We start from the raw sequence: 12,879 nt of genomic DNA, 5'->3' as shown, positions 1-12,879 counted from the left end.
TCATGGTATCATATACAAATTATAAAAGATAATAATAAAAAAAACATACGAAATCACTACATGAATTTCGACTTAGAACTTCTTTCGAACTGAAACAAAAAAGAAGCGTACGTAGAAATTTTTTCTTTTAATCTACGTCCAGATACTTTTGTCACGCAAAGTCTTTGCGTCACGGAATAATGACTCTACACAATATAAATTTCCTCGTCTCCCATAGAGCACATCTACGTTCTCGAGTCGGGATTACTCAAATCCCGGGCGATCAATGTGAAGATCAAGTCAGTGTGACTTCGGTGGTGCCTCTTAGAATACGAGGTAGTGGCGGAGAGCCATGAATTGCGGTTAGAAAGGCAAATTTGAAAGAAGGGAAAAAAAAACATCATGGAGAGAAATTTAAATAATCATATAATTTTGGGCTAAAATATAAAAATTGATAAACATTTAAGGGCAAAAATTTCACGGACTAATGTGTGTTATCTGAATTGAAATTCTTGCTGGTTCGTCGAGGGCGCTGTTAGCGCATCCGAGTCATTGAACGAGCAAGTTCTCGCTGACTTGGGCGCATTATTCATGTTGCTTGAGTAGTTGAATGAGTAGATTTTGGCTGACTCGGAAGCGCAGTTGGAGGCGTTAAATTTAACGAGTAGCTCTCAACAAATTTGAGCGCATGACCGGCAATTTGAGTCCTTTAAAAAAAAAGCTGGGTTTTGCTGCATACCGACAATAAAATTTAAGCGTTTTCGTTTCCTCATCAAATATCACTCGAGTGCCGTCGAAAACAAATTCAAGTGAAAACCATTGGAAATCCAAAAGGGAAAAAAATGACTAAAACTACGCTAATTTGAGTTTATATCACGAAAGTGTCATGTATTGAAAAAAAAAATAATGATATTTTGGAACCATATAATGTCTGCAAATAAGCTTTTCCAATTATAAGAAACCATATATTGTATATTATTATCTCATTTCCAGTGATCATTGTTCAAATTCAAAATAAAATAAATTTTTTAAAAAACAGTTTTAAAAAAAAGTCTCATTTTTTAAACCAAATATGAAACAAAAATTAAAAAAAAAAAAAGAAATAAAACTGCACTACAACACCGCTCGCTGGAGTCCAAAATATTGAAAACCCCCGTTTTCAGGGAAAAGAAGACGCATCGAGATAAAAAACAAGAAGAAAAAGCTCGCAAACGTTATATTCTGACTTCTATTCCTTGTTTCGACAAATGCTCTTTCACGGCCTGAATCGGCACCTGTAATTTACACATAAAAAAAAAAGTTACTTTCAAACAAAGGTCTTTTACTTTTTTTATTCATTATTTTGCTCCTTTTTCTCTTTATTTTGTCTTGGTTGTAAGACAGTAAATGAATTTACCTCCTTCCGGTGAAAAATACCAGCAGCGAGTGCAGCAGAGGCGTTCGTGCTAGTAAAAACCTCCGAGAAGTGTTCTGCGGATCCGGCGCCACTGCTGGCTATTACAGGAATACTCACCGCATCTGATATCAGCTTTATAAACTCCACATCAAACCCGGTCCCTTGGCCTGAGAGAGATTTGTTGGTTTTTTAGAAGATTATTTGTAGTTACTATATCGATGTCTCGAAAAGAAGGATTGTATGTCATACTCACCGTCGCAATCAATACAGTTTAGCAAGATTTCACCGGCTCCAAGATCCTCAACTGCTTTTGAAAGCTCATAAGCTCCAATTGGCCGACCTTCTCGTCCACCGCTAACCTAAAGAAATAACCCATTTAAATACGTTTGCAAAAACGAAATTTAAATAGTCATTTATAGACATTATTATAGTTCCTAAATTCAAGAAATAATATGCATCGTGCATTTATTCTTTACTTATGTCTTGAAACTACTAATAACGGAAGAATAATCGAGTACAAGACTTGCAACACAAATTCTTCATGATAGTTTGAAACAATGTTCACAGTCTAAGCTTGTTCGGTACAGCCTTTTTAGTAAAATTAAATCATATATACCAACTATTTGCAGATCTTGGCTTGGTTTTTCTACATGTACCCGAATCTTACACAGAAAAGCCATTATAGAGAATGAAATTATTTTACTTCAAGAAAGTACTGAATACTTACTGTGCATTGATACCACGCAAACTCTTCACCATTGGGACCTGAAAACAATTTTGGGAAGAAAAAAAAATTTGAGCCCACATTATGATATACACATCTGAAATTGAACATACAAAAAAGCTGACTAATAATAAGATACGGATTTTGTAATTGTTCAGTTCGCTTACTGTATTGCTGTGTGTGACAAAACAAACAACAAAAAGATTAAAGAAAATAAACAAAAGAAAGAAGAAAATAACGCCGCTGTTACCTGGCTTAGTTACTCTTATAGTCTTAAATTCTACATCAGTAGGATCTTTGACGTACACTCTACGAGGATCAACGCTGACAACCACTGCCTGAGATATTAAGGTCAAAATTGCATTTTTCAAGGCTTGTGATGATTATAAAATAATTTTAGATTAAAATCTTATTTGAATGTCAATGCTAAGCTACACAAGGTATGCATTTCTTAGGTTTTCCATTTCATTTTAAAAATAAAAAAAGTACCCCATCTCCAAAAACGAGTGCAAAATTACCTGATTGCCATAAACTTTAGATATTTGCTCTAAACTGCTCTTTCCAGATTTCACCTGAAAAGCGACATTGATACAGAAACATAAGCAAACACGGATTGTAAAACAAAGCCAAAATCATCAAGGTAAAATATGCCCGTACTCCGGTTTTTAAATACTCTTCTGCAGCAAATACGGCATCACTACCAATGGAAATCTTATCAGCCCCAGATCGAAAATATTCTGAAGCAACTTCTAGGCTAGAATAGTGCCTATAAGAAAGGGGAAAAAAATTTCCACTCTTACATCGATCTATACTGAGTTGTGTTAACAGACTTGCAAAATAAGTTTAAAAATCGAACCAACATATTGTCATTTAAATACCTTCCATTAGCATCTGTAAAATCTCTGATTCCTCCTCCAACAGTTAGCGGTACAAACACATTTTCCGACGTGTATCTCAAAACCTATACATAGTAAAACAAAACCAGTCATGTTGCAGAAATTTTTTCCAATGGGCTGAAAAGATAATTGCAAGAAGCTACCTGCAACATTGGCAAGTCACCCAAAGGGAAATCGCGGAAGCCGGTGATGTTGAGGAAAGTGACCTATACAAAAGGAACAACAGTTTATAGCAAAATGTTTCTATGGTTCAATATCAAAATTCCAGCAATGAAGAATGCCTGAAAATGTTGAAAGCATATACCTCATCGGCACCATCTTTGTAATATTGCCCGGCAAGCTCCACAGGCTTTCCCAAGTTTCTCACCTATAGAAGTTGGGTTTCAGCTTTGGAATCTTATGGAGAAGGGAAACATTACACTAACATTTATATGAGATTCAAGGGGTTTCCTCATTTTAGTTAGATTGTTGTATAGTTAAGTACCTCATTTTCACTTGTCTGCTCTCTTACATCATACTGGTCTCCTTTAGTGACAACAAGATCTCCGTTGTCATTGGACCTGACATCTAGACAGGCAATTACCTAAATAAAAAAAATATAAAAAAAGTCATATATTAGTGAATAGTCTTTGTGGGAAGTACACACAAACAACAAAAATGAAAATTTATTTCAAATAAAGAGAAATTTGAATGGCTAGACAAATCTACCCTTTTTGCTAGTTTTGTAGCCTTCCCTTCCATAGGCTTCTGTCTTCGCATAAACATCCTAAAGTGTTAGATGGTTGAACATAGACTAGACTATATGAAGAAGAAGAAAAAAGCGTATATTAGCATGAATAGAGATTACCTTTGTTCCAATTGATTTGGGTTCCAAAAATCTTTTCAGCACAGAAAGACCGACATCTGAAACATTTATTCAGAGTTTTTGGTTATGTTCTATCTCAATCAACGGCTTCCCTGAGATAATATAATATGTTTCCCTTTTCACCCACTTTTGGTCACTCTTAACAACATCTATTAGTTCAAGTGATGTTAGAATATATGGGTCACTTGCATAAAGTTCATGAATTATACAAATATAAAGAAAATAAGCTATGAAATCACTTGCCTCCACTCTTCTCCGGGTGGAACTGAACTGCATGAACATTCCCCTTTCTGACCGAAGCTATAAAATCATCACCATAGTTGCAGGTTGATGAAATCCAATCTTTATTTTCATCTGACTAAAAGCCACGTAAGGTAATATCAATATCATAGTATGCACATTTTTCGAAGAAAAAATAATAATATTAAAATCGAGGGACACGGGAAACATACTGGTATGGCTCTGTAAGAGTGAACGAAATACACATGGCGGTTTCCAATATCATCCAAAATCTCAGAATTTTCTCTTATCTTCAAAGCGTTCCAGCCGATATGTGGAACCCTGAAGCCTTTTGATGAATCGAAACGCCCAACCGCACCGGGTATCAAGCCAAGACCTTTAACTGTGAACCATTAACAAATTTCAGTACGCAGAAATAAAAATAATGAGAATTTTCCTAACACACTATCGAACAACAAAGTTATTGATACGGCTGTCTTATTCTTTCGCCTTATTTATCTAAACAAAAAACTACCTCATTGCAAAGGACTATCTAATGCTGCAACACAAGTGAGTTTGTGATAAGTGCGTCGATGGTAAAAATTCAAAGAAAATCGAGTGACACTAGATTAGCACATTATTGCATTTATTCCATGAAAAGATTTATAAATAAAAAAGATGAAATCTGACTCGGTCCGTTCTCTTCACTGTACTCGAAAAGCAACTGAAGGCCAAGGCAAATGCCTAGAAATGGCCGGTCACTCTCAATGTAAGCACGGAGTGCCTCGCCCATCCTGCAAAAAATAAAGCCCTTTCATACTCTTCCCGAACTAAGTAAAAGCAAGTGTTATAAATTTATAACAAAAGCTATGTATAAAAATAAATAAATAAATAGACTTGCCCGGTGTTGTTCAGCACATCCATGGCTGGTGCAAAAGCCCCGACCCCAGGGAATATCAGCCGGTCTGCGTTGGTTATGTCTTGAGGAGATTTAACCTTCATATTCAAAGTTCAAACGTACAATTGAATTATTAATAATCAAAGAGAATAATAAACGAAATGCATATCCTCAGAAATTTTGAGAACCAGAAAACTTTTCAAACTAGGTTCATTTGCAACTAAAGTACATAATTTTCAAGTTAGTTCATATTTTGATAAGTTCAATACACTTGTGAAATGCAATATAGGAAATTTCTCATACGAAACAAATAACAATGGAGAGAGAGAGAGAGATTACATCTTTAATTTCGAAGCCAAGGTATCGAATGGCGTTCCTAACGCTACGCACATTTCCAGCTCCGTAGTCGAGAAGAGTCACAACTAATCTTCCAAAAAAACACACACACAGTGGATTCAGTGCCAGAACGAAACGAAACCCTAGACTGTTATTTCAGAGAGAGCACCTGAAGAATCTGCGGCGGAGGCGCGGACGGAGAAGGATGTGGCGGAAGATTTGAATCGGATGCGATTGGTTCTACTGAGACTGGAGCGAAGGAATAGCAGAGACGGTGAGGATGAACACGGCGGCGATGATGAGAGAAACGGCGGCGGCGTCGCCATTGGAGACACTTAGAACAGAGAGAGAGAGAGTTTTGTATTAATAATTTTTTTAGTTTCAAAAGAAATATATATACCGATAAATTTTTTTTTTTTTTTTTTTTTTTAAGTTTTACACTATTATGTGTGAGAAATCTGTTGTGTGATGTAGTACTCATATCATTTTCAAACTCAAAAACAATTTTTAGCACTCTAAAATACAATTTCTATCTAATCAAACAGTATTTCATCTTTAACTCAATATTTCATTTTTAACATCAAAAAACATATTCTTCATCATGATTCTATTATTATAATAGTTTAAACATCTTTTTATATATTACACTATAACTCATATTTATTTAACTCGTACACTTTACATCCAATAATATTGTATTAAAAAATAAAATAAACACACATTATATATAACATGTATTTATTTTAATAATTAACATATTTGTAATTAATGTAACTATTATTCTTCTATCACATATCAAAATTAATTATTTATATCAAATCAGAATAAACTAATATAATTATATATGTAATTTTGTGATAAATTAATATAATTACACACAACATATATAATTATAATTAGCATTGTTGTTAATTTGCTATTAAATAAATTAATGTTATACTATTAAAATCACACTCCAAAATAGAGTGGAATGAATTGAAAAACTCCATATTTTGAGTTTTACTACTCCCCCACTTCATAATGGAGTGAGAAATAGAGTTGCATTGGAGCAAATGCAATGCAACTCTATTTCGTCACTTCTCACTCCATTATGGAGTGGATTGGAGATGCTTTTGAAGTCTATAAACCAATTAAAGTCTTACAACTCATCGGTTCATAATACTTTATTCCTTAGTTTCATGCTTAGTACATGTCACGCACTTTAATCCAATTGTCGTTTCCTAGACAAAATACACGGTTACTGTTTGGTATGCGATCGAATTGAAGTCGTACCTACGAAAAATCATGGAGGTGATAGATTTTGGATTTCGATAGATATATCGAGTTATGGAATGTGTCATCATAGTGTCGTTCTCAGTGCAAATTAATGATTGGATTTCATAGTCCTTTGAAGCCACAAGAGACAAGACCACCTGTAATTGTCTCTTTATCTATTTATTTTTCGAAAAGGCAATATCCACGGAATGAGTGTTTCCCGTAATAGCCCTCGAGTGTCTCAATTATTTTTTGTCGTTAAATACTTAGTTTTGTTTTTTGTTTCGAGCTAATACACGAGAATGTCAATCTCCAATGGGTTGTGTCGCCATTCATTGCGAACTTACCTTAGGTTTGCTCGTCATTAATTCAACTGTAATACTTGGTAGGACTCCTACGAGGTCTTCTCTTGATTTGTGTCTCGCTTTGTTCATAGTATATATGCGAGTCATGGAGTATCTCTGGTTACCTACAAGGTGTACGCAAGTTACGATAATCGATACGATATAAGAAAAATGGTATGAAGTAGTCAATAGGTATAGCAAAATAGCCAATTGAGAGTACATGTTTTCATTAAATTTAATCATGCATCGATTAATTTTAATCCAACCTTCATAAAGCTTACATTATGTCTTTATAGTTCGTTGGGATTAAATTTAATCCAGCCTAGATTAATCTTACTTGGGCTAGTTTGCTTATAGTTGGCAAACTATGACTATTTTACAAAAGCTTAAGTTCTATTGGGCTATATAACCGTTGGACCCTATGATATATTGGATAGAATAGTGAGCAGTTATGATAAGTTGTTTTCTTAAAAACAGGTATGATTTCTCTATTTCATATCATATACTTCATAAACAAACTTACCAGAAGGCCTCGAGACAACTTGTTAATTTTGAAAAATCGGCAATTGCATATTCGCCGAACACCCCGGAGAACAAGATATCTGCCTCGTTTGTGGCCTACTTGGAGACATTTATAGTGTTGGTATTGATGTTTATCTCGTCTATCTCCGTACTAAAGCACTTAAAAGGATAAGCGGATGATACGATGAGCACTTTCCAAGTTCCATCCCGCATTTGTGATGAGATTGAGAGCCTTTGTGCAGATTTTTGGTGGGGGATCAGCAATGGTAAAAAATAAGCTCCATTAGGCAAAATGACAACATCTTTGTCGGGCCAAGAGCAAGGAAGGAATGGGTTTTTGAACAAAAACTTCAACCATGCGTTACTGGCAAAACAGGTGTGGAAAATAGAGAGCCCCGGACTTGCGCGTCTCTCGGGTATTAAAGGGAAAGAATTTTAAAAAAAGGGGACCATATTTTAGCCCACAACAAACAAGGGTTGGTCATTTCTGTAACGAGTCTAATGTGGGTTTTCGAATTCAATCACCACGACGTCTGGATAGGAACAAAATTCAGCGACCTTCTACGTATTGACGGGACATGGAACGAAAGTCTGATTTGAGAACAAAATTTACCCCAAAAGGAAAAGGAAAAAAAAAAAAAAAAAACCCGATTGCACGTCGTAGTTTTATGACATAAAAAAAGGATTTATATTGGCATCACTTGACTATAAGAGCTCAAGAAGCAAACCCAAAATTCGGGATCGAGTTTCGGTATTGGTAAGAGTGAATGGTCAGCGCTTTGCTCTCGGCGATTTGGGATGGAATCGAGTTTGCGGTGAAACTCCGTTTAACTTCCTTGCGAAATGGAGTCTGACTCCATATAGTAGATTTGCTCCAGCTCTATTTCTATGTTTTCATTTCATTTTGTTAAAAGATCTGATAATGTTGTTGTTGATTATTTAGCATATGGTAGGTTTTTTTTTTTTCAACTTTTCCTTCTACTTGGATAGGGGAACCCCCATATTGTATTTATGGCTTGTTACACTTACAAGTAGACTTTGCTCTCAGCTCTGTGTTGGCTTAATGATAAAACTTCATCTTTTACTAAAAAAAAATGGAATAAGTCAGAAATCTAATCTACGACTAAAAAATTTAGAAATTGCATAATATGGTTTTAAACTTATGAAAATAACGGTGTTTAATGTTTTTATCACGAAAGTAGTTTTTTTTTAAGTTGTAAGAAATTATTTTTTATTTATGTTTATAGATTTTTAAAATTATATTTTGTAGTTTTCGACTCTATTTAAATTTTTTTTTTTAATTATTTACAGTTTTATTTATAAGAAAAATAACTATTTAAAATTTGTAAAAAAAATTAAAAATACTATTCTTGTGATTTTCCAAAAAAAAAAAAAAAAAAAAAAAATTCAACCTATCCAAATCCCCCAAAAATTATTCCCAATTGCCATGGTAATAAAATCGTGTCATTTATCAACGTTGTCGTTTAATGTACAACAACGCCACATACGCACACCACCATAGCATGTGCTTTATCCAATGTAATAAATATGCCTTTTTTGATGGGTCAATATACTTAAAAATAGAACCCAAAGAATAGCTTCTCACAAGCCGAACTTTAAGGTGATCCAAATGCACATATATACTTAGGTTCTTTCTCAAGTTATCATGAATTACGTCCCTTACTTATTATACTCTCATTTCAGCAAAATATTATCTTCACATTTTTTGCAACATAATCAAAGGGCACTAAGTAGAGATGTTTCAATTACTATTCGGAGTTGTGTTGGCCCAAATGGCATTGATATTAGCCCTAATGTTCAAAACGCCTCTAAGGAAATTGGTGATTTTGGTTTTGGACAAGTTGAAGCAAGGAAGAGGACCGTTGGTGGTGAAGAGTGTTGGTGGAACAATGGTTGTTGTGTTTGTCTCAACTTCATATTCCCTCGCAAACATTCGAAAGCGTTCCTCTGATTCTGGCGCCAGCCTCAATCCGACCGACGAGGTTCTCATGACGCAACGTCTTTTGGAGGCCTCTCTAATTGGTAAGTAAGATTAAATTAAGATCCATATTTTCTATTCATTAGAAAAATCCACAAATTTTCTATATGTTTTTTAATGGACAAAAATAATTCGCATTTTTACACGTCAAGAAATCATAAAGTTATACGATAACTAAGAATTAGGGGCATAAAAAAATTAATTAAGCTAATAACTTAATTGATTTTGTGGTAAATCCGATTAAGTTAAGTAGACCAATTTAATTATCATTTTTATCATAAATGTGAAATTTGGTTCATTGTAATCATATAAAATTTCAATTTAATTTTTTATTTTTTAACCAATATAGAACAGATGATCGAATTCGGGAAAAATCAAATTTATAGCCAAACTCAAATAAAATTGATTTTTGTATAAATATTGAATTTTTGTATTTTATGATAATCGATTTAAATAGCAAACCGAATCGATTCGATTCGATAATAAAAAATTTATTTTAACATAACTGAATTGATTATTGGTTCAAATTTTTAAAACTCATAAAGTTGGTTTTGGTTTTTAAAAAGTAAAACCGAATCAAACAAATTTATATAAGCTCAACCTAACTAGTAAAGGTAGGTCTTGCCTATATTCTTAAGCGTAAATTAAAATTTCAAAGGGGTCAAAATTCAATAAATACCGTAATTTTTTTCTCTGCTTTTAATAATTATTGTTGAATATATATCGTGTATAAATGAGACTTTAATTGGGTTGGGCCTCAATATAACTATGGTCGGCCCCAACTAAAATTCATTACACATTGTGCAAATGATTGATTTTGCTTTTTTTTTTAATTAATCACAAAAATAACGTGTCTAACGTTTTTATTACGAAAATAATATTTTTATCATAAAAAATCATTTCTTGATTTTTACAGTCTCAATTAAAGAAAAATAATTTCAAAAAGATGTAAACATCCACTCTGTTTTAAAAATGCTACACCTTAGAAAAATTATTCATGTAATTGTGCCTACATTATTTCATCTTTATGTTCATTAAAAAAATGGCTGTCCTGATGGTGTCACTTGGCTATATATATAGAATATACACTAGAAATCTGATCTTAATTAATTTGACTAATTAATATTTTCCATTTTCATGTTTATAGGAGTGTCGTTGTTCCTTGCACTAATGATAGACAGACAACATTACTACATCAGAGAACTGAGACTCCTCAGAAGCACCTTGGAAGCAGCGAAGAAATCAAACAAGGATTAATAGCACTTCTAAAAAAAAATCCTAATTTATACATATATTTATAAATAATAATATGTAATTATATATAGGTATATTTAACAAAGGGATCAGGAATCTGATTCCTATCATGAGACCCTAATGATTGTCAAGTAGGTATCTCGAAGAGTTATCCACTGTGCACTTGATTCTGTTTCTGTTATGTATTTTATATAGATTATATAATGTTAATATTACAAATTTCAAAGGAACAATATTATATAATTATTCCAGTGAATTTATGGGACAAGGCCAACTTGACCCCATGGCTGTAGAATAGCATGTTATATTGCCATTAGTTGTGTAATAATTTGCATTGAAGTGTCGATTAAAAAAATGATTCACATTAAAAGAATTATAAATATGTTTCAGATTATTATGAGCGGTTTTATTAAAGTCTTGTTTATATTTATGAGACGGTTCTGTCACAAATAAATTATCTTTTTTTTAAGAGATAAAAATAAATTATCTATAGATGGGCAACTCTCTAGTATTTGGTTGACCTTATAAATAATTATAAATGTGTTAGAAGATTAGTTGGTCGGTTAATTAACTTTGCCTTGGCCTTTTTGTTGATAAGTCAAGTTTCCTTTTGGGATTCTACGAGTCGCCACTTACCAATAGGAAATGACAAGGGAAAGAAAAAAAAAATCATGTTAACAAGTGGATTATGTGATTCCAAAAAACAACTTGAGAATTATTTTTAATGTGTTAAAAAAATATCTCCAATGATAACTCTCTCAATGGCTTAGGTCATCAATTCCTCATCAAATACGTTATCCATTGAGAATATTAAGCTGCCTAATGGAGTCTCGTAGGGACTAATTGTTAACTAATCATAGTTAGTTAGGTATACCAATGGGTGTTTGTTTGGTGGTCCAAGAAGGTGTAATGTAACAAATTGTAAAAATATAAAATAATAAATCGTTTTGAAATCGGTGCTTCTTTTTCAAAATTATAAGCAAAAGAAAAATGGACATCTAATGAGTTAGGTTACGTTTACTTCTTCACATGAGTCAACACTTGCTCTTTATGACTTGTGGTAATTTTTTTTTTTTTTTTTTTGTAGGCATATGTTCTGATATTTAATTTAAAACTCAGATCTTCGTAACAAAACTCGAGCCAAAACAAAAACTACCCGGTGAAAGGGCATGAGATCTCAAAATTACAAAAACTGAAAATTTGAGAAGACGAGGATCATTGATACATCAAATGAGTTTGCGTGTTCAACAAGTTTCCAAAACATTTGAAGAGAAATTATAATACAAAACACATGCGAATTTGGAATTTTGCAAATAACAAAGCGAGATAAATGCTAAGAAGCTCGGACTCCATCACAGAATCAACACTAATGAGGCTTCTCCATAACCATTTCATTCTATCATTGGTTATGGTATTTTTCTCAATCTAATTAATTCCTTAATGGAATCTCACATATCAACCTCTCTAATCTTATTTTTGAAGTAAAATAATATTCGGTTTGTACGCAAAAAAATTATATATCGATTAATTTTTTTGACGAAATATCAAGTGTGAGACCCACAAATTTTGTTAGTAATATAGTCGATTTTGTTATCTTATAGAAATGAGATCACACAAGTCACACATTTAAGATTCCATCTGAATGTATTTTACATAAAATGAGTTCATAAAACTTTTTTGACGTACAAAAATGATCGATGTGTCATGATCCATAAAGCTTAAAGACAATGACTTTGAGAATTGAAATACCGATTTCTTTTGCAACATTTGGGTTTAATTAGCCACCACTAGGTAGCTAGTCATGTTGGGGCTTTGGAATATTGAATTGAGTCCGTTACTAGTTGTGAAATAATATCGGTGATATTGAGACCATAGATGGTGATATATTATTATTATTATTTTTTTTTTGTGAATCTCACTCAACTTCACGATCACAAAAAAGCTTAGGTGTTATCAAAAGTACTAAGAAGGCCACTTGGATTTTTCCTACGATTCTTATAGGCCTCTAAATCTTCTAGACAGCAATGGCAAGTTGCAAAAAAAAAAAAAAAAAGATATGCTCTTACTCGTTCTTTGAATTAGACAAATTAACATTTTGACAAATAGAATATAAAATTACACCCAAACAAGTGGGAAGTCGTATATGAGGTTCGATGATACAACTAACACCAACCTTACCATTTCTGACCCATA

General features: G+C 33.1%; 2 protein-coding genes across 2 annotated transcripts; one reads left to right on the top strand and one right to left on the bottom strand.

Moving 5' to 3' along the window:
- Positions 1 to 952: 952 nt before the first annotated feature.
- Positions 953 to 5,706, bottom strand: AT-HF (HIS HF). The gene is made up of 19 exons (XM_089615662.1): positions 5,483 to 5,706; positions 5,317 to 5,399; positions 4,981 to 5,075; positions 4,770 to 4,873; positions 4,313 to 4,482; positions 4,104 to 4,218; positions 3,843 to 3,898; positions 3,704 to 3,742; positions 3,480 to 3,578; positions 3,300 to 3,362; positions 3,139 to 3,201; positions 2,978 to 3,060; positions 2,757 to 2,865; positions 2,618 to 2,671; positions 2,350 to 2,437; positions 2,103 to 2,140; positions 1,629 to 1,734; positions 1,376 to 1,542; positions 953 to 1,253 (listed from the first exon to the last, which is right to left on the bottom strand). The coding sequence occupies exons 1-19, from the start codon at positions 5,637 to 5,639 to the stop codon at positions 1,194 to 1,196; spliced, it is 1,749 nt and encodes a 582-aa protein (XP_089471788.1). The 5' UTR covers positions 5,640 to 5,706; the 3' UTR covers positions 953 to 1,193.
- A 3,443-nt stretch (positions 5,707 to 9,149) lies between these two features.
- LOC149398554 (B-cell receptor-associated protein 31-like protein) lies at positions 9,150 to 10,971 on the top strand. Its single transcript, XM_089615570.1, has 2 exons — positions 9,150 to 9,476; positions 10,580 to 10,971. Exons 1-2 carry the CDS (start codon positions 9,191 to 9,193, stop codon positions 10,687 to 10,689), a joined length of 396 nt encoding a protein of 131 aa, XP_089471696.1. The 5' UTR covers positions 9,150 to 9,190; the 3' UTR covers positions 10,690 to 10,971.
- Positions 10,972 to 12,879: the final 1,908 nt, after the last annotated feature.

The sequence above is a fragment of the Urtica dioica genome, chromosome 5 (genome assembly GCF_054948205.1).
Source record: "Urtica dioica subsp. dioica isolate 48M chromosome 5, U.dioica_male_clone48M_v1_H2, whole genome shotgun sequence".
NCBI lineage: Eukaryota > Viridiplantae > Streptophyta > Magnoliopsida > Rosales > Urticaceae > Urtica > Urtica dioica.
This window is presented reverse-complemented; position numbering and strand designations above follow the sequence as displayed.